At 35.5% G+C, this 23,109-nt stretch overlaps 1 protein-coding gene across 2 annotated transcripts in view; it reads right to left on the reverse strand.

The window, feature by feature from the left end:
• The window catches only part of LOC138715330 (synaptic vesicle glycoprotein 2B-like), a 135,306-nt gene that overhangs the window by 97,968 nt on the left and 14,229 nt on the right, over positions 1–23,109 (reverse strand). For both annotated transcript variants that reach the window (XM_069848124.1, XM_069848123.1), the window contains exon 2: positions 8,346–8,397. In XM_069848124.1, coding sequence (XP_069704225.1) covers positions 8,346–8,391 — 46 coding nt within the window. In that variant the 5' untranslated portion in view covers positions 8,392–8,397. The remainder of the gene's footprint in view (positions 1–8,345; positions 8,398–23,109) is intronic.

The raw sequence follows: 23,109 nt of genomic DNA on the forward strand, positions 1-23,109 counted from the left end.
ATAATATAATGTAATATATAATATAATATAATTTAAGTTATTTGAAGGGTTCAGAACCATAGTGGGCCAAGCGCCATTTACTGAATACGTAGAAAACAACAAGGGTTAAAATTAAGTTATTATCATAATTCAATGGAAACATATAGCAAGTAAAATAAAGTATACACATTAAATCAAAATGATGTCAATGTTCATTAAACTATGGTTGCATGTAATAATCTATACTAATAATAAATCTGTAGCCGAAATTTTTCTGGTAATTTTCGATTTTCCAAAAATAATTGGTCCTAACATATATAATTAACCACCCTGAAACCGAAAATCGCTTTTTTGAAATTTTTGTTTGTACTAGCCGTACCCGTGCGCTCCGCTGCACCCGTTAGAAATAAATATAAAGTAATTACATAACTAAAATAGGACATTTGATCCAGGGAACATTCATGTTTGATAGAAGGATAAATAGTTTAATATGTTACTTAATTTAAATTGCATCCAAATAATTAAAATGCGATCATTTTGGTTCAGAGACCACTCATTGGTGCAATGACAATTCCTTTAACATGTTTCTAATTTTTATAAATGCAACCATAGTTTAATGAACATTGACATCATTTAGATTTAATGTGTATACTTTAGTTTACTTTTTATAGGTTTCCATTCAATTATGGTAATAACTTAATTTTAACCCTTGTTTTCTACGTATTCAGTAAATGGCGTTTGGCCCACTATGGTTCTGAACCCTTCAAATAACTTAAATTATATTATATAATATTACATTATATATATTATATTATTATATTACTAGCCGTACCCGTGCGCTCCGCTGCACCCGTTAGAAATACATATAAAGTAATTACATAATTAAAATAGGACATTTGATCCAGGGAACATTTGTGTTTGATAGAAGGATAAATCGTTTAATATGTTACTTAATTTAAATTGCATCCAAATAATTAAAATGCGATCATTTTGGTCCAGAGACCACTTATTGGTGCAATGACAATTCCTTTAATATGTTTCTAATTTTTATTACATGCAACCATAGCTTAATGAACATTGACATCATTTAGATTTAATGTGTATACTTTATTTTACTTGTTATAGGTTTCCATTGAATTATGGTAATAATTAATTTTAACTCTTGTTTTCTACGTATTCAGTAAATGGCGTTTGGCCGACTATGGTTCTGAACCCTTCAAGTAACTTAAATTATATTATATAATATTACATCACATATATTATATTATATTATATTACATTACATTATAGGGTAATTCCGGGGGAGATAGCCATGCGGGTGAGACGACCAACCGCTCTTATTTTTATTCTAATCATCTGTTTCGAATGAAAATCGGTTTGCCGCCAGATGTTAATTAAACGAAGTGATTGTTGCACCTGCGAAAACGGAAGGTTATTATTTCCGCGTTTTGTAGCCGTTCGTGAGTCTGTGAACAAGCAATAATTTTTCACCTTCTGAAATAACAGTAGAGAAATACTGCATTTTGCGAGGGAATTTGCTGGAAACATTATTAAAGAGATAAGGCATCTTTAAACATTCTATCTTAACTGTATTTGTTCTCTTCACTGCTGCCAGTTTTTATTACGCGGTATGGCCATCTCTCCCGTAAAAAAGGAGAGATGGCCAGCATTTTTCCGGGATAGATGGCCTACAATTGAGGAATATTATTATGTTAAAAGTATCGTTATTTATAGATTCCAATAAAATATAAAACAAAGCCCGGCAGCAAACGTGTCTTTGGAATGAAGATGACTTATACCGTGGTTTTGAAGCCATTAAATATGGCACTTCTGTACGTCAAGCCTTCATTACATTTCATATTCCAAGAAAAGCCCTGGAAAGTAGAGTTAAAAACAGACAATTCTACAAAGGGTGCAATGGGACCAAGTGACACATAGGCAATGACAATGGATGTAGGTTTGTTCGCCATATTAAATATGCAGGAACATGGATTTTCCCTTACAGGGACCGATGTCTATAGTCTCGCTTATATTTTTGCTGAAGAACTTGTCAATATTCTCTGACTGGCTGACAAGCAAGCATTCTGATGGGAGCAGATAAAAAAGTTTTTTTTTTTTTTCACCATGTTAATAACGTCAAAAGAAGTGCTTATAAAAATTTTGGCCACTTGACCGCAATTACGAGGGCCGTAAAAAAAGTTCGCCAGGGGTCGTTAACAGAAAGAAAACACAATTTAATTTTAAAAAAATTATTGAACAGACACAGCAATTGTTGAGCTATTTTTTCAACACGTTCCACACCGGAATGAAACATTTGTCATATCATGGAATCGGTAGAGAGGTGCAGGCGGCTGTCCAACGCTGGTTTCGATCCCAGGAAGCTGACTTCTACGACACAATGGTACAAAAATTGATCCTATGGTATGACAAATGTCTAGTGGGAGATACGTTGAAAATTAGCGCAACAATTGCTATATCTGTTTCAATAAATCTTTCCATGTAATTGTGTTTTTTTCTGTAAACGGCCCCAGGTAAAATCACTTTCTGGATGGACTCGTAATTACGGTCGAGTGGCCAAAATTTGTATAAGCACTTCTTTTGACATTATTAATATGGCGTAAGAAAAAAATAACTTTTATTTGCTCCCATCAGAATGTTTGCTTGTGAGACAACGCTTCCTATCCCGGAAACCAAATGGAAAAGTTACTGTTACTTTGACCTTTCAGGATTTTGTTTCATTAACATGTTCATAAGGTCCCGCGTCGTGGCCTGAGACATCCTGCCTAGGACTCGCGTTACGGAATTCGCACTGGTTCGAGTCCTCATGGGGGAAGAAATTATCTCATGAAATTTGAGCCAGTGTATGGTACCGATGCCCACCCAGCATCGTGATGCACTTGGGTAACTACGATAGGTAGCGAAATCCGGTTAAGAAAGCCTTCTGTAACGGCTGGGGGGATCATCGGGCTAATCACACGATACCGCCATTTGGTTGGATGATCGTCCACCTCTGCTTCGACATGTGGACGTGAGGCCAGCAGCCGGCTGGTCGATCATGGTCCTTCATGGGCTGTCGTGCCTCGGATTATTATTATAATGTGTTCAGAAGCGTTTCAATTTATTTCTGTGCTGTTTTAAGGAAAATTCACTAAAAGAGGAAAAAACAAAAAATAAAGTTGTTGAAAAGTTTCAAACAATCATAATTATGCACTTAGACACTATATTTATGTGTCCAGTGCATAAAATCTCATTCTTTTACAAAAAATTGTTATGAATTTACTTAAAAATTATGGTGGCCATCTATCCCTATATCCTATGGCCATCTCACCCACATATGTTGGGTGAGATGGCCAGCGCCCTGATGCACTGTAGTGGAGAAATATAACCTAGAAGGAACGTATTTGATTTGTTTCATATTTCTTTACCAATCGGTTACCCTGTTCTAAGTGATTTAAAAAACTATGGCCATCTAACCCGGAATTACCCTATTATATCAGAAGTTACTGCAATAACATTATAGCATTATATCCATCTAGAGAAAGTACACTTTCCAATGGTGAAATAATAATTAATTATACAAATCGGTTAATTTAGCTTCCGATATTACTTCATACAAACACAGAAACATTCTCTGTAGGCTATCTTTCATAGCTTACGATTGTTGCTGTCCAAGGCCCCTTATAGACGAAGTCATTTTTTTTTATTTCATTATACGGCCTTAGATGGCAGTTATTTTAATTTTAAAACTCATTTATCTCATTAAATATCAGTCCTATCAAAATTTGTCAAAGAATAAAACTTATCGCAAACGAGTTTTAAAGAAACTCTTGTTATGTAACATTTTTCACAAAAATCAATAATATGCGAGATATTTCGATTTATTTAATTCAGGCCCCCTTATAACCCCCCTTTTAAATGTATTTTGAATGCCATATAGCCTAAAATCTAAGTTACAACGAACATAATTTATATTTCAATTTTCATCGAAATCCGTTCATCCATTATCGCGTGAAAAGGTAACAGACAGACAGACAGACAGACAGACAGAAAAAAATAAAAAAAAAAAAAGCGATTTTCGGTTTCAAGGTGGTTAATTATATATGTTAGGACCAATTATTTTTGGAAAATCGAAAATTACCAGAAAAATTTACTCTACAGATTTATTATTAGTAGGCCTATAGATATCTATCTGTCTGTATTTGTTACCTTTTCACGCGATAATGGCTGTTGGGTTAAGAAAACAGTGGTATACAAACTTCAAACGGAACGTGAAATTTTATGTCGTTATTTTTATATGCCTTCTTTCTGTTTGATTTTGTCATTGTCTGAAAAACAAAAGTACTAACACCAATTTCTTAATATTCTAGTTGTGTTTTAAACGTTAATCTAAACTAATAATAAATCTGTAGCCGAAATTTTTCTGGCAATTTTCGATTTTCCAAAAATAACTGGTCCTAATATATATAATTAACCACCCTAAAACCGAAAATCGCTTTTTTTTTAATTTTTGTTTGTATGTCTGTCTGTCTGTATATTTGTTACCTTTTCACGCGATAATGGCTGAACGGATTTCGATGAAAATTGGAATATAAATTAAGTTCGTTGTAACTTAAATTTTAGGCTATATGACATTCAAAATACATTATTTAAAAGGGGGGTTATAAGGTGACCTGAATTAAATAAATAGAAATATCTCGCGTATTATTGATTTTTGTGAAAAATGTTACATAACAAGAGTTTCTTTAAAAATCATTTTCGATAAGTTTTACTCTTTGAAAAATTTTGATAGGACTGATATTTAATGAGATAAATGAGTTTTAAAATTAAAATAACTGCCATCTAAGGCTGTGTAACGAAATAAAAAACAATAAGGGGCCTTGGACAACAATAATCCAAAGCTACGAAAGATAGCCTACAGAGAATGTTTCTGTGTTTGTATGACGTAATATCGGAAGCTAAATTAACCGATTTGTATAATTAATTACTATTTCACCATTGGAAAGTGTACTTTCTCTAGATGGACGTAATACTATAATGTTATTACAGTAACTTCTAATATAATAATGTAATGTAATACAATACAATACAATACAATACAATACAATACAATACAATACAATACAATACAATACAATACAATACAATACAATACAATACAATACAATACAATATAATATAATATAATATAATATAATACAATACAATACAATACAATACAATACAATACAAAATATAATATAATATAATACAATACAATACAATACAATACAATACAAAATATAATATAATATAATATAATATAATAAAATATAATATAATATATAATACTATATAATATAATATAATTTAAGTTATTTGAAGGGTTCAAAACCATAGTGGGCCAAGCGCCATTTACTGAATACGTAGAAAACAACAAGGGTTAAAATTAAGTTATTACCATAATTCATACATATAGCAAGTAAAATAAAGTATACACATTAAATATAAATGATGTCAATGTTCATTAAACTATGGTTGCATGTAATAACAATTAAGAAAAATGTTAAAGGAATTGTCATTGCACTAAATGAGTGCTTTCTGGACCAAAATGACCGCATTTTAATTATTTAAATACAATTTAAATTAAGTAACATATTAAACGATTTATCCTTCTATCAAACACGAATGTTCCCTGCATCAAACGTCCTATTTTAATTATGTAATTACTTTATATTATTTCTAACAGGTGCAGCGGAGCGCACGGTTACGGCTAGTAACATAATAAAAATCATAATAAAAAGTTAAGAAGGAATATTCACATAAATTTCTTAGTAGTATAAGTATACTGTACTAAATGAATGAAACACATCATTCATAAAGAAATTGACATCCCGAAAAAAGAGACTGAGTAGGACATGATAAGTTGGAATTGTTATTGATGGTATCTTTAGCCTTATAAAAGTAATCAATAAACTAATTAAAACAATAGGCCTATTATAGTACAAAGCAAAGTTACCTATGTACTGTATATGTTTTAACTGTAACTAATATTACATAACAAAACTCTTATCGCATTATGCTTTTGAAGTGATATTGATACGCAACTTCCTTCCGAATATTACATTATTTTCTCGAAATCTGCTGAAGCTATAGAGCTGACGTTTTTTACAACACATGGGCATATATCTTTTGTTTATGATGTAACAGTAGTTGCTTTGTTAATTCATTTCCTTACAAACATTTTCCATGCGAATATTTTCAAAATTTTCAATACACTATCTTCAGTAATACATATTTACGATATATTAGATTTACGAAAACATTGTTTCAATACCTATAAGGCTACTAAATAAACATGTAAAAAAGTTGAGAAAATATTCCTTTTGAATAAAAAAGCAAACTTGTAAAAAATCAGCATTAAAATTAAAACTTACATGATAATAGATCTTTACGTAAAACTACATTCCTATAATGCACTTATACTTCTCAGACAAATCTAAAAATTAGCATGGATACAGTTTTGATAAGTTCTCTTCCCTCTATCCACTGCATCAGTGCTGGCCATCCCTGTGTTTAGCTCGACTAAGCGGCATATACTACCTCTTTCGTCTGTCTCTTTCCTTTCCGCTGTAAAGCGCTCAGGCTCTCCTGAGCTTTAAAGCGCGCGCTTGCGCCTGTGGGCATCAGTTGACATGACTGCTGTAGAGACATGAATTAAGAGATAATATAGCCTACAGGTGTTAAAAAAATAATCCAATATTTTAGGAGGTGATGGTATGCATCAAAACAAGAAAATAATGTCTAATAAACATGGGTCTTACGACACATACTTTCTGAGATCTGAACACTTGTTCATAGGAGGTGCTCAATGTGACGTCCACTTATGGCAATGCATTTCTCTGTCCTACATTACAGCAGACTACCAGATAATCATACACCAAAAACGGATGTTCTCTGAACCAAATGATCATATTTTAATTATTTGCATGCAATAACAATCAAGAAACATGTTAAAGGAATCATCATTGCACCAAATGAATGGTCTCTGGGCCAAAATGGTCGCATTTCAGTTATTTAAATACAATTTAAATTAAGTAACATATTAAACGATTTATCCTTCTATCAAACACGAATGTTCTCTGGACCAGATGTCCTATTTTAATTATGTAATTACTTTATATTTATTTCTAACAAGTGCAGCGGAGCGCACGGGTACGGCTAGTATGTAATAAAATGGCATAAAATATGGAGCTTTTCCATACTACATAAATATAGTCTATATAATATATTATTCTTCCTTGAGTTATGTATCTTTAAAAATGGGGAGGTATTTCTGCCCTACACCTACTTTTTTGCAGTTTTTCAAGTAAGTTTCGGAACTACGTAGTTCCAACAAAATAGTAAATAGACTGAAGTTAAATAAGTGAATTATGCGTTATCTTGTGTGTCTCTGGGGTCCGAGCTTCCGATCACGCGCAGTATCTTGTATCTGGGACTTAGAATATTCCATCGTCTTATTCCCTTTTTAGGGAACTGTACATTGGAGCCGTCTTAACTGCTTGGAAATTCTGCATCATCTCATTCACCAGTATCTGTACCACAGCATGAGGTTGCAAGCGATTTTGCAAAAAACACAATAATTCCAAATACAGTATTCGTTAGTGTAGGAACAGGCTTGTGCCCTGAATCGTACTTGTACTACGTAAGTATCAGTCACTGATGAACACAACGGACACCTGCCAGGCTTGCGCCGTAGCACTTAATGACACTAGAGCCCCACGTACAAAGTAAGAATTTATGGTAACAAAGATTACAGGCGCGTTCCATTTTCATAAGCTATGTACCAGTTACTTTTTGGTCTCTTGCTTGTCCACCTCAGAAAGTTTCGTAACTATTCTCGTCGGGAGGTCCAAAACCTTCCCTTGTAAGTCATAATTTCAAGAATACGTATTAAGTGTGAGTTAAGAGAAACTGACAGTAAAAAAAAGATGACAACGTTTAAGTGGAGGTTGTATGATTTAAAATAATCGTAGGTTATCGCTTTATGAGATTTATCTTAGCATAATCATAAAACGAACTTTAACTTTTAATGAATATCTAACCAGTCAATAAAGATGCGGCATTCCCTCTTCAAGCCACAGTTATAGCTATTTTATATGCGATGATATTCAAACTTCATTATTTTTCCAATAATGATGTGTTGTTGGCTGCATCGACCCGCTGCCGCTATGAAGTAAAGGTATGTTGCGGGTTGCATTGGCGCGCTCCCAGTAAGGAGCAAGTTGCATGTTAAAATATTACACAAAAATGGTAACGGAAATTTTTCCCGAATAGATGCTCACTTAAACGTTCTACGTTAAACATATATAATTAAAATTAATACTTACCATTCGATTGTTCTCCTTGTTGATCCATTTGCTGATCGAACACCATTTCACTCTGTAATCATATAAAATGGAACATTTGCAATTAAATTTCGAAGATCAAATATTCATGCAGATAAATCGATAATGTAATCTCAAGTTTAAGACTATCATCTTACCAATTCTACAGGAAATATCCATTAAATTCAGAAAAATTCGTTCCGGCACCGGGAATCGAACCCGGGACCTCTCAGCTCTGAGCGCTTAGCGCTCTTTACAACTGAGCCATGTCGGGACATGATCCACAGTGCCTGCCGAACTCTTCCCTTTCATATTATCACGAATTTTTCTTAATTTAATAGATAAGCTTAATATCTACAGTATGGATACTTACAGTCATTGTATTCAATGATAGCGAGACTCCATATTATGAATATGAATACAAGTCTAAACGAAATGTTCATAAAGTTGATTTAATCTTGTTAAATTTAGAAATTCGTTATATTCTCGTTATAAACACCACAATTTATTATAGATCAGTGGACTCTTTCAACTTCAATCAGCCCACCGTTTCTTTTTGTGATTGGCCTTGTGTTTACTAGTCAGCATTGGATATAGCTCGCGCAAGGAAAGATTACCGAAAAGCAATGGTGGTGTTGCTGTCTGATTTGACGCGTGTATGTAGGCACACCGAGGGGCGAGAGGTGTGGGCCGAGGGAAGTACTGTCTCTTCCAAGAAGATGGACAAATGAGGACATCGCTGTGGAAATAAAGAACGTAGTAAGAGAGAAATTCGAAGCTAATTAAACGCGCAACATATGTTTACGAATGAAATAATACCGTGCGATACAAGACACGTATTCACATGCAATGGAACGAACTAAAGTCATAAGGTAACTATCACAACGTAAGACTGATTCCATCGATGTCGTTTCTCTTCCGACTGTACTCTTGAATATCATTCAAACTATCTCGTGACCTTTCCTGTCGCCCGCTCTTCCTTATCGCATTGTTTCATTCGCATTCCTTCCGTCGGTATTCCCTTCTTGCAAGACCTATACCCATTATTATATTCCTACAACCTGAGGTATCTCGGTGATCTTTAGCTCAATGTCTCATTCGGAAGAGATCTTTAGAAATATGACTTCTGCTTCTGTTAACGAGCATCACTGTTTTTTTTTATTAATTACTGTGATACGATTCGCCGTACTTGGGTAAAAAGATGCGAAAGGAAACTTTATTGAAGTTTTATAAAACCATGGCAATCCCTGCATTCTTATACGGTTGTGAATACTGGACTTTAACAAAAGACCATGAACGAAGAATCGATGCTGGAGAATGAAGTTTTTGAGATACTTTGTTGCATAGAAAGAGGAATGAAGATATAAGGAAATAACTAAATATACAACGTAAATAAATAATTAGAATAAAACAAAAGAACTGGAAAGAACACATACATAGAATGCCAACTACACGTATTGCTAGAGCAGCCATGGATTATAATCCAAGGGGAAGGAGGTTAATAGGAAGACCAGTTAAAAGTGGCGAGACCAATTTTGATGGAGGCGGAACAGGTCGAAAGGCCTAACCTTGAAGGAGATGATTATCTCTCTCGTGTAGCAATTAGAACTACATCTACTTTTTTATCCAAGTTTTTAACCTGTCACTTATTGACGCTCTACTATGAGGTTATTTAGCTTCGGTGAAATTGGTGATAGCAAAATAGTATTTCAGGGAGATGAGACCGAGAATTCGTCATATACCTGACATTGCCTTACAGTTGGGAAAAACTGCGAAAAACAAACCAAGCAATCAGACCAAGAGGGATGATTATAGTCTGTGAGTGGAACGTTGACGAATTAAGAATGGTAGGAGAACCATACCACTCTGAAAATAAGTTCTCTGAACAGCCGTTTTATTTTTCCAGAAATACCACGGAATCTGTTCTAGTTAGGACGTTGGTTCTTTTGACAAAAACAGTTAACAGACTGAGTTACGAATGTGCATTTGAGCAATGCTAATTCTACGCACTATACACCTAATTTACACGTGAACTCAAATTACAACAAAGATGTGACGAGACTATCTGAAAATGCGAAGTGAAAATGTTTTGCAGATCATAAAATTATTAATAAGTATTAATTTTAGTAAAGTTTAATTTATTGCATTATACTCGAATTCTACAGCTAAGAGACGCTGTTCCATTCCCAAATACCAATATTACCAAGGCATTATATTTTTCACTTTTAGGGCCATACTTTCTGTCAGATGAGTTTCCAATTCATTGTGGGCTAAAGCAAGGAGATGCACTATCACCTTTACTTTTTAAGTTTGCTCTAGATTATGCCATTAGAAAAGTCCAGGATAACAGAGAGGGTTTCGAATTGAACGGGTTACATCAGCTGCTTGTTTATGCGGATGACGTGAATATGTTAGGAGAAAATCCACAGGGAAAATACTGGAATTTTACTTGAAGCAAGTAAAGTGATAGGTTTGGAAGTAAATCCCAAAAAGACAAAGTATATGATTATGTCTCGTGACGAGAATTTTGTACGAAATGGAAATATAAAAATTGCAAATTTATCCTTTGAAGAGGTGGAAAAATTCAAATACCTGGGAGCAACAGTAACAAATATAAATTATAATCGGGAGGAAATTAAGCACAGAATAAATATGAGAAATGCCTGTTATTATTCCGTTGAGAAGCTTTTATTATCCAGTCTGCTGTCAAAAAATCTGAAAGTTAGAATTTATAAAACAGTTATATTACCGGTTGTTCTGTATGGTTGTGAAACTTGGACTCTCACTTTGAGAGAGGAACATAGGTTAAGGGTGTTTGAGAATAAGGCGCTTAGGAAAATATTTGTGGCTAAGAGGGATGAAGTTACAGGAGAATGGAGAAAGTTACACAACATAGAACTGCACGCATTGTATTCTTCACCGGACATAATTAGGAACATTAAATCCAGACGTTTGAGATGGGCATGGCATGTAGCACGTATGGGCGAATCCAGAAATGCATATAGAGTGTTAATTGGGAGGCCGGAGGGAAAAAGACCTTTGAGGAGGCCGAGACGTAGATGGGAAGATAATATTAAAATGGATTTGTGGGAGGTGAGATATGATTATAGAGGCTGGATTAATCTTGCACAGGATAGGGGCCAATGGCGGACTTGTGAGGGCGGCAATGAACCTCCGGGTTCCTTAAAAGCCAGTAAGTAAGTAAGTAAGGGCCATACTTAGTATTCTCTCTTTCTTTCTTCGTTACATTTAGGCCCATCTCCTTTCGTACCGACTGACAATTCAATGCGTTGTAGCAGAGGTTGTAACTTATATAATTATGTGAGCTAACAGAGTTAATAGACGCATATTGCAGGTTTCCCTGATCATGTAATCTACACAGAACAGGGCCACCACTGACACGACAAGACAGCACATGAAAGGTATAAACACCCACTTTCGTGCATGAAGGACAAATCTCTTCCACTACCCACACCTGGAATAGAACAACAGACCAATAGGTTCGAAAGTACATATGCTATCTACTGTGCCAAAGCGACGGACCCAGCATTAATATTAATAATTTAGGGCAATCGTCGATATCTCTACACAACATACCCGGGACTGACATCTGATTTGCGTTTCGTTATAGGTTAAATAAGGGGATAGCTAAGTGATATAAGTTCGAGGTTTGTGACGAGGTTAGTGGGTTAGTTGAGGAGATATCTAAGTGACGTGAAGCCGAGGAAAGTTTCAATTTCCTTTGTGTAGTCTGAGGAGATATCGAAGTTTCAATTTATTATATTATTATTATTATTATTATTATTATTATTATTATTAATGTATTAGGCTAGTATCTCAGACCTTAATCCCCTTCGGTGGTACGAACTACTACTAACACTGCTAATAACACACAATTTTAGTAATATATTTACAATCATAAAACCAATAATGAAATAGATATGTACAGGAATGGTGACTCATAAGTAGACTTCGCAGTTGAGGCACATTTACTCTCAAGTTAAGTGCACACAGAATAATACGGTGTTTGCAAAGCAGATGGCAAAGTAATCCTCTCCCCTCACACACATATTATGATAGTTGAGTGAAGAAATACAGATCGAGCAAGGAAAACATTAAATGTTCGTCTTAGGTACAAACATAAATATTTTGTTGATCAGAATATACAGTAGCGTGCAAATTAATCCGAACAACGTAATTACTTATGCAAAAACACTCAAACGGGATAAAAAAAAGGATCTAAGACATACCTCAGTAATCTATGTGGCCTCCCTTGTTCCTAATAACAGCTCTGAGACGATTTGGCATGGATTCCACTAATTTCCCACAAATATTCTTCATTTCTTCATCGCGAAACCATACACCAATGAGGGCAGAAATCATCTTCTCCTTTGTAGAACAATCCATTTTTTGCATTCTTCTTTTGCAAATTGACCAAAAGTTCTCAATGGGGTTGATGTCGGGTGAGTTGCCTGGCCAGGGGAGTACCTGAATATTCTTCTTGTTGAAGAATTCTGTAGTTTTTCGAGACGTATGGCATGGTGCCAGGTCTTGTTGGAACACACCTCTGCCATCCGGAAATGATTTTTGCAGCTGGGGTACGATTCTGGTTTCCAATAAGTGAATACATTTGTCAGAATTCATCATTCCCTTGATAGGTATTAATGCTCCAGGCCCTTCATGTGTAAAACAACCCCAAAACATTACTTTAGGGGGGTATTTGGGTGTTTGTTGGAGATGAGCTGCTGTTACTTTTTCGGATCCTTTCCGTACGTAAGAAACACGGTGGCCGTGGACCTCGAAATGAAACTCCTCGGAAAAAAGTACATTCTTCCAGTCATTCGCTATCCAGTGTTGATGTAATTTTGCCCACATTAAGCGTTTTTTTGCACATAACAGGGGTTAGCAGTTGCTTCTTAATAGGCTTACGAGCCCTTCGTCCAGCTTCCAAAAGCCTACGCCGCACTGTTGTGACGTGAATATTCGCTCCAGTGGTAGCCATTAACTCGCGGTTTAAGTCGACAGCAGTTAGTCTAGGATTTAATTTACTTTTCCTGACAATTAAACGATCATCTGCAGGTGAAGTCTTCCTTTTCCGGCCAAGTTTCCTTTTTTCTGGGGTGTGATGGATCCAGTCTCCCTGTATCGTTTTATGATCGAATTAACAATAGCCAAACCGATGTGACATTCTGCAGCAATTTGCCTCTGTGTCATAGAAGAATGCTCTGCTAATGTTATAATTTTAGACCGTTTTCGTGGAGTTGTATCCATTTGTGAAGACGACAGAATGTACACAGGATTGCAGTATTAAGTCTTCAACACAACTCAAACGCTTATAAGCACAAAACGACAGGCAAAATGTCACATATTATAAAAAAATAATGACAGACCTTTAACAATGGAATTACATGTACTACAGATGTCAATTAAAGCGGTATGAGCAGCTGTGACGCCAACAATGACAGAAAATGTAAAAATATGTCGTGTTCGGATTAATGTGCACGCTACTGTATTGTATTATCGTCTCTAGAATGTAGAAACTAAATATGCTGTCCTGAGACCGTCTCTCTGTCACGTTACTCTTCAATATTCTTCAGAACTCTAACCCTAGCTACTTAGCTTCTCGTTTTTAACACTTGCCCTCATATCACGAAATAGATACTCGCTCACAACATCGTATCACATTCTCCGTTCCTAAACACAGAACATCCTCCTACTCTTCATCTTTCACCGTCTCTGCAGTTCATCTCTGGAACTCTCTACCACAACATGTCAGAGACTGTCGGACATTACCTAGTTTCAAAAATAAACTAAAGTTTCACTTTTTCAATTCAGATTCCTTTCACTTATAAGTCCTTTTCTCTGCGATAGTTTTGTAAAAATGTGTTTCTTTTTCTTACTTTTCCTTTTTTTTTTTTTTTTTTGTTCTCTTGATCGCCGGATGAATTTATTGTCGTACCCTTTTTATTGTTCATTTTATTTAAATTTCGTATTTTTTTTTATTTCATTACCTTCCGTTTGTTGTATCCTTCCTTACGTTTTCCCCTGTAAGCTATATGTACAAACTGAGTTGCTTTTATTATATCCCAACCTTTAGATCTGTATTTTACGTTATTATTTTTTGTAATATGTTAATATTCTGTTCTTTAACTTTTTCTTAAATTTCACTGCTTGTATATTTTGTTACCTGGTAGAGTGTAACCTGGCCTTAATAAATAAATTATTATTATTAGAAACGTAAAATATTTTCTTAGGCCTATAAACAATTACACAAAGCAATATTAGGTACTTTGTAACAATTTTATAATAATAATAATAATAATAATAATAATAATAATATCAGAACACATAGGCTACAATTTGTAACTGTAGACCTACACAATATATAACAAAATAAGGAAAATAAGCGACATAAATATAGAAATTACAAAACATTGGTCACGGAAATAGACTTGTCCGAAAGAAAGATTATTACTATGAAAGAAACAATATTTAGATAAAAAATTTAGAAAACAATATGGTCTATTTAATATAAACTTTCGGTTAAGACGCTTGCCTGCCGATCCGGAGTTGCGTTCGGGCTCGGGTTCGATTTCCGCTTGGGCTGATTACCTGGTTGGATTTTTTTCCCCGAGGTTTTCCCCTACCGTAAGGCAAATGTCAGGTAATCTATGGCGAATCCTCGGCCTCATCTCGTGAAATATTATCTCGCTATCGCCAATTCCATCGAAGCTAAATAACCTCGTAGGTGTTACAACGTCGTTAAATAACCAAGTAAAAACAAATATATCTGGGCCTATTACTGTATATATATATATATATATATATATATATATATATATATATATAAACTTAACCCCGTATGAGTAAAATCTATTACCAAGAAACGAAGATAATAACTGTAGTTAAAATGAAAATAAGTATTCTATTTAGTAAGAAGTCAAAATTAAAGTTTTGTATGTTAACTCGATAAGAAAATAGAGTAAACTGAGAATACAATGAATTAAAATTAAGTACCGATATCACAAATTAACAGGATACTTGTTTAAAATATACCGGTACTTATATTAAATATAATATATTAACACTAATTTAATTTACGTATTCTATATCTTAGGTTTATTGCATTTATTTATTTATAGTTCGAATTAAATTTACGTTTATTTTATTTTTTTATTGCTGTAATTACTGTAAATTTATTACTGTGATTATTGTAATGTTATTATTGTGTATTATAATATCACTGTCACCGGGTGTATACCCAACTGTAGTGTTGATAAATACATACATATATCTTCTATTTCTATTTGTATTTACACGTTATAATTTTTAAATCTAGATAGGCTTACCAGTACTTCAAAATCATGTCATAAATTTTTAGTGCATAATTAAGACAATTTTTTGCCAGCAATTGTGACTCATTTTGCCATTCTAAATAATATTACTTGTTTTTACTTGTAGTTATTTTTTTTTTTTTTTGTGGAAGGAATTTAATAATGTATATTTAAAAATTTGTTCCAACTGAACTTGGTTTTCGACATCGCAATTATTTCACCTAAATTATAGTCCAGCTGTGCCAGCTTCAGTGCTAGTACGTACGAAATCTCCAATCAGTCCGGAAAAAGTAAGCAAGCCCAATCCTGTTCCCCATCTCACCCAACACTCCGCTATCAGTTAACCTGTATGTCCCCGACCTGTTCCTGAACTTCGAAGTCTACTCATAAACTTTACCTTGGGGTTCAATGTAAAAGCAAACTCATAGAAACATGCAGTAGAGCGTCTCATTTAGGCAGTGCATTCGAAAGCTCGAATTCATCCCTGTGTCTGGACCCCTACTGTGTAATAAAGCTTTAGACTTGAATAAAAGATGTGAGGTGATACAAATTTCAAAGCCAGCAGTGGATGGCTGAAGGCTTTCAAATCCCGGCATGATATCTGAAAACTTAGCATACAAGATGAAAAACTAAGTGCCAATATTTCTATAACGCCAGGATACATCGAAGACCTTAAAAGTGTCATACAATCTCGTCACCTCGTAAAAGAACAAATATATAACTGTGACGAAACAGGTCTGAATTGGAAAGCTCTTCCGAATACGATCCTAGCATCTTCATCTGAGGTCTCAACACCAGAGTACAAACTGCAGAAGGACAGACTGACACTTCTAGTAGCCTGCTGTAATGCGAGTGGAACTCACGGATTGCTGCTTCTTGTTATTTGGAAAGTTACAAATCCCAGAGCGTTGAAAAACGTAAAAAGGGAGTCGTTGCCAGTTCTGTACTACTCCCAAAAATGCCTGAATTGATAAAACAACATTTAATGAGTGGTTTCAAAGTGTTTTGTACCTCGTGTTTATCAATATTTAAACAAATGTAATTTGCCGGAAGAAGCTTTTCTTTTGTTGGAAAATGCTCCTGCGCACACAACTGATAGTGTAGTGAGTGCTGATAAAAGAAAATGTCATTTCCTACCAGTACACACCACAGCCCTCATACAGCCCACGGACATGGTGTTCTCGAAAGCTTTAAGCGGAAATATCGCAGAACTTTGCTGCGAAAATTTCTGCAATGTGCTACAGACTTCTGGAAGCGATACACAATCAAAGATATCACAAATATAGCACAAACATAGGCTGACTTGTCACCTCAGACACAACAAGATGTTAAAATAAGATACTACCTGAATAAATTGAACTTTAAGAAGGGATAATTATGTTTAGAAAATAGTGTTGTCACTTCAGACAATATATTGTAGTTTTGTTAATTCGGCCACAGAAGACGGTGATATTATGTTAGTCATACAGAGAATAAAATTCATGGCGGTAAGAAATGCTGCTTGAAAGCAACATCATATACTGTAAGTAGCAAAATTTGATTTGTTATATTGAATTATTTCAACGTTACAATTGCTTGTTTGTTAAAATGTGTATATGATAACGTTATGTAGTTTGTGTTCTTTTGTTTTGTGTGTTTTGGAAAATATAATTTCAATTAATGCTCCGCCATAAATGTTGTAACTAAACCTTGTGCATCCCTCGTGTTTATCGTACGGCTCGTCCTCCTCCTACATGTTACCTGTACTTTATTTACGTTTTCACTGTGCCTAAACGAGACGCTGTACTGTACTTGGCCATTAGAACTTCTTTAATTATGCAGTTTTACACATATTCCACATTAATAATAATAATAATAATAATAATAATAATAATAATAGAGCAGAAGTTATAATATACTGTAAAATGGATAGATCAAATTAGTGTAACTGAAGTGGAACTGTGAATAATATAGACGAATAAGTAGTGAAGTGTTAATGAGAACATGACTAGAGTAAATAGGGAGAAGAAAAGCAATATGATAGTGAGACTAATAAGAGTTGGAGATAGTAAGTAAATAATATGTAGGGTTTGATGTAATTGAAATGGAAAATATGGTAAGTGAGGAGATAGAAAGTGAGTGCAAGTAGTGAGAGTGAACCGTAAAAGTTATCCAATAAAGGGAAAAAGTGATAAGTGAATTAAACTGGAAATAGCAAGGACGTATCACAATCATTGAACATTGCAACAATAAATGAGACAAATAATAATACGATAAAGTAGATGAGATAGTAGAAATATTAGTGAATATTAGTCGGAGATTAAAAGGTTTTAACGATAAACAGAAAAGTAGGGACAACAGTAATGAAAGATGACAATGATAGTAGTAGAGAGGGAGGAGTAGATGTACACGAGAATGTTTCTATATAAGAGTAAGATAGACAGTATTGCGTAGCATTCGGGAATGAGATTGAGGGGAGATAAAGAAGGTTAGGAGTTGAAAATACTGTATGGAGGAAGAAATAGACAGAAGTAGGGTTTAACTTTAGGTAATTGAAAGAGATGGGGAGATATAGATGATAGGAGAAATATAAAGGATATGTGATTGAATGTAAGCAAGGGAGTGGTAGACAGTATGCAGAAATGTGAGGGAAACCACTACCCGAAAGCCATATGATGATAATAAATGAAGAGTCCACTGCAAGAATGATGGATGTCACTTTCTTGTCGAAAATGAACCAAGACTGTCAATGCATAGCTTAAGACATACAGGGTGTTTAAAAAATACGGGGCATAATTTCAGGTATGTATTTCCCACATGTAGACAATCAAAATAGTTCATTACAACATGTGTCCGGAAATGCTTCATTTCCGACTTATGGCCTTCACAACATTGAAATTCACCGGAACGTTCTTCTTTCCGCAGGTCGTTGTCATTACAGAAGATGTTCAAAATGTCCACCTCCTGCTTGAATACAGACCTCACATCGATGTCTCATTGACCTGCGAACACGAACCCAAACTCCAGGAGTATTGCGTATGTCCTCAGTACATGCCACAATTCGATTCCAAAGAGATTCCAAATCAGCCACCGGAAACGAATAAACCAATGATTCTAAATGGCCCCACAAGTAGAAATCGAGAGGGTTCAGATCAGGTGAGCGTGGAGGCCAAGCAATTGGGCCACCTCTACCTATCCATCGATCAGGAAACCTTCGATCCAAGTACCGGCGAGCCGTACGACTTAAGTGTGCAGGAGCGCCATCATGCAAGAAGTGAATGTGTTGACGATTGATCAGTGGAGTGTCTTCTAAAACATGAGGTATGGTATTTTCCAGGAAGTTTGTGTACGCCTGCCCCGTAAGTCTATTTACAAGTACATGGGGTCCAACTAATCAATCACCAATGATACCGGCCCACATGGTGAGGGAGAACCGCACCTGGTGGTGAGATGGAACAGTTGCACGTGGGTTTTCATACGCCCATACATGCTGATTGTGGAAATTTGTTATGCCATCTCGTGTGAACTGTGCTTCATCTGTAAATAATACTAAGGCAGGAAAGTTCGGATTTACACCACACTGCTGCAAAAACCACTGACAGAACCTAACTCGTGCAGGGTAATCTGCTGGTGACAGGGCCTGTACACGTTGCAAATGATAAGGATACAATTGATACTCTTTCAACAGTCTCCAGACAGTCGTATGAGGAACATTGACTTGCAACGCTACCCTTCGTGTGCTGATAGAACGAGTCATGTTCACAGCCTCCAGAATCTCCTCCTCTACTTCTGGATTTGTAGATCTTGGTCGTCCCCTTCCCAAACCAGGAGAGTTAAATTTTCAATACTCGCACAGACGGTAATGGAGACGTACAAATGTCTTCCGATCTGGACATTGTCGCTGTGGGTACCTTTCCTGGTACAAACGACGAGCCAGCGCAGCATTGCCGTCCGCCTTACCGTACATGAAGTGTATCTCTGCCAGCTCTTGATTAGAATACATGTCGCACAGTCTAACGCCTACACAACACTGAATGTAACCTTCGCCTCGGAATGAACTGTCAGAGTGCCCTCTTAATGTCTCCTTTGACGGCAACGACTTGCGGAAAGAAAAACGTTCCGGTGAATTTCAATGTTGTGAAGGCCATAACTCGGAAATAAAGCATTTCCTGACACAATGTTGTAATGAACTATTTTGATTGTCTACATGTGGGAAATACATACCTGAAATTATGTCCCGTATTTTTTAAACATCCTGTATAGAATGTATATAGAGAGTTATATGGCATTAACACTGATAGTCATTGTCCAGTAATGATCGGAAAATCACAGTTAAGCTTTGAGCGCTAAGCATTTCAAACTTTCAATTGCTTCTCCTGCAAAATGTATTCCAAATGACATCCATCATTCTTGCAGTGGATTCTTTAAATATGAAATATGAAATAATAATAATAATAATAATAATAATAATAATAATAATGTCTACCATTTGCCACTCGAACAGCACACAATCTTATGTGGATTATCAAAAAAGAAGGTGCAACTATTTCAGGAATACAGTTTTAGAAAATAAAGTAATTCCGTTTTTGAGAGATCTTGGTAACATCCTTGATTCTTAGGTGGTTTGTTTCTGAATGATGAAATACCATGCTTTAAGGGAAACGCAAACAATTAGATTTTTAACGTGGCCAAGCATTTCGGGGCAATATTTAAGGACGCAGTAGTCTCTGATGATGCTGGAACGAGGACATCATAGGTGGTCTCGGAACTAATGGCACACCTCACGACGGTTCTAAAGGACATCAAATGGGAGCATATCGTTTTGACACACTATTATGTTCCAATTTTGAAAGATTGCTTGCTGTCCGGGAGATAAATGGTGGCACAAAAGTTATTGATGGGAATGCGTATGAAAATGAATAATTATGAAGTTATTCGTGTACAGTATATATGGATTTGCTTTTACGTTAGCCCCTAGGCAAAGGTTATGACTAGAATACACTTCAGAGGTTCATTTGATTTAGTAATATGATATAAATAAAATAAGTTGAAGTAATAAATTGTCACCAAGCCATCATCATTTTTATTAAATCCATTTTTCCATAAATGCATTTATGACTCATTTTGCATATATATTTGAACTGGTACATCTCTAACTTTCTAAGATTCCAACTGTTTTTTTAAACTTTCTTTGCTTTTCACGTAATAAATTATTATGGCAGTAAACAACCAACGATTTCTCCTGATTCTCTACTGTGAAATTTCTCCTTTTTTCTGTCGGAAGTATTTTAAATGCGGAGAAAGATCTCTCAAAAGAGTGACTGGTGCATACCTGTACACTAAATGTTTCATATTTCAGCGACTGTTTCACATTTTCCACTGAGAATGTCAATAATTTGGAGCATTTCTTTATATCCAGGATTAGAATTATGACTAAGAAATAAGATGTAGAAGAAGACTATTGCTGCAAGTTTTGTGGGCACCTAGAAATAGCGGACATTTTGCTATACTGTACCACGACAAACTGAAAATAAATGATGAGATTTTTAATTTGGAATTTTTTTTGGATAACTTGAACGGCGTAGACTTGGAGAGAGGAGACATGAATAAGAAAATAAATGAATTAAAACGAAAATAAAGAAGATCATAGTGAAACAAACAAAGAGAAAGAAAGGGTGGAATATCAATAATTTAAGGCGCTAGACAAGACAGAGTAACAAGGGACGCAAATCAGAATTTGTTAAATGCAGACGAGCAGGAAGTAGAAACGAGAAGCAAGGAAAGAATGTTACAGTCAGCAGAAACGATGAATGCAGTGAATGACAAATGAGCAGCTGGAAGGTTGGGGTACGTGTGCACATCGCCAGCTAAGCAGGCAGTACGAGGACAAGGCCAAAAGAGTATCATACGACATAACAGCAGAATTTGACGCGTCAGTAGAGCAAGAAAGTAGAAGCGACAGGAAAGAAAGACCGGCAAATTAAGGTCAATGAGATCGATGAAAAAAGGAAACGTGGAGCCTCGACAAGGAGGGGAAATGAAGAAGATGGGAGCGAGTCTTCAACTAGAGGTGTTGTGATAACAAGTAATTAAGAACAGAAGAATTATAGTTTAAACAACTGATGTTTAAGGAAGGAGAGCGTAAAGGGAAATACAAAAAACACCGACGCAGGAGACGAGAGCACAATGAATTCTTTTATTATTATTATTATTATTATTATTATTATTATTATTATTATTATTATTATTATTATTATTTTAGTACAGCGTTGTCAGACAGAGCCTAAACGGAGCGGAGCGCTCCACTATGACTCTTTGCGTGCTCCGGTGCTTTCACAGACATAAGAAAGTTCACGCTCCGACTGCACTCTCTAGCTCCACAACCGGTTTTGGAGCTTACAACTCTGACACTACTGTTTTAGTAGGTTATTTTACGATGCTTTATCAACATCTTAGGTTACTTAGCGTCTGAATGAGATGAAGGTCATAATGCCGGTGAAATGAGTCCGGGGTCCAGCATCGATAGTTACCCAGCATTTGCTCATATTGGGTTCAGGGGAAAACCCCGGAAAAACGTGAACTAGGCAACTTGCTCCAACCGGGAATCGAACCCGGGTCACCTGGTTTCGCGGCCAGACGCACTAACCGTTCCTCCAAGGTGTGGACGGCACAATGAAATAATGAGACAGAATATTAAGTGTAAAGTGAAAATAGGGTAGGAGATATATGGAAAGTGACAGCATAAAGATAATCAAAATGCGTTATAGTCAAGGATAAGGAACAAAAGCAGTGCAGAGAAAATATACCGAAAGTGTTCAGAAGATAAGCAGTGCATGAACAAAGGTAAAGTTTAATAGAGCATGAATGACGGACGTTATTGGAAGTGATGTAGGTGATTCGAGGGAATAGGGAAGCACTGCTATGGGGGATGAGTTAGGAAATAAAATAGGCTAGTTTGAAGGTATAAATAGGACAGAGAAGAATGGATGGACTGTTTTGGTAGGTTATGGACATTCAAATCATAGAAAAAGCACACGTCTACGTTGAGATTTAGTTAGTTAGTTAGTTAGTCAGTTAGTTAGTCAGTTAGTTAGTGGGATTGAAATAGGGCACGTCAGCTGCTACAGCTATTTGCACCCTTATCTAAAATCCTTCACAAAACAAACAAATACAATAATCAGAATGATTAAAAGAACTAAAAAACGTTGTCACAGTTAAAACGAGATACACGTTGAGATTAATAGTATGATATTCGTCGATGGAATGATGCGACATAGGCCTATATTAAGAATAATTTAATATGTGAAAATGTTACGTTTCCATGTTAAACTTTACCTGTACTCCTAAGAGACGCTATTGGGCACACAGAATTGAGTACGGTGAACATGTGAATCAACCCGTGGGGGCGTGGTTTCCAAGACTCAAACCGGGGTTCGAAGAGTTATAGCTATTTG

This window comes from Periplaneta americana, chromosome 15, assembly GCF_040183065.1.
Source record: "Periplaneta americana isolate PAMFEO1 chromosome 15, P.americana_PAMFEO1_priV1, whole genome shotgun sequence".
Classification (NCBI taxonomy): domain Eukaryota; kingdom Metazoa; phylum Arthropoda; class Insecta; order Blattodea; family Blattidae; genus Periplaneta; species Periplaneta americana.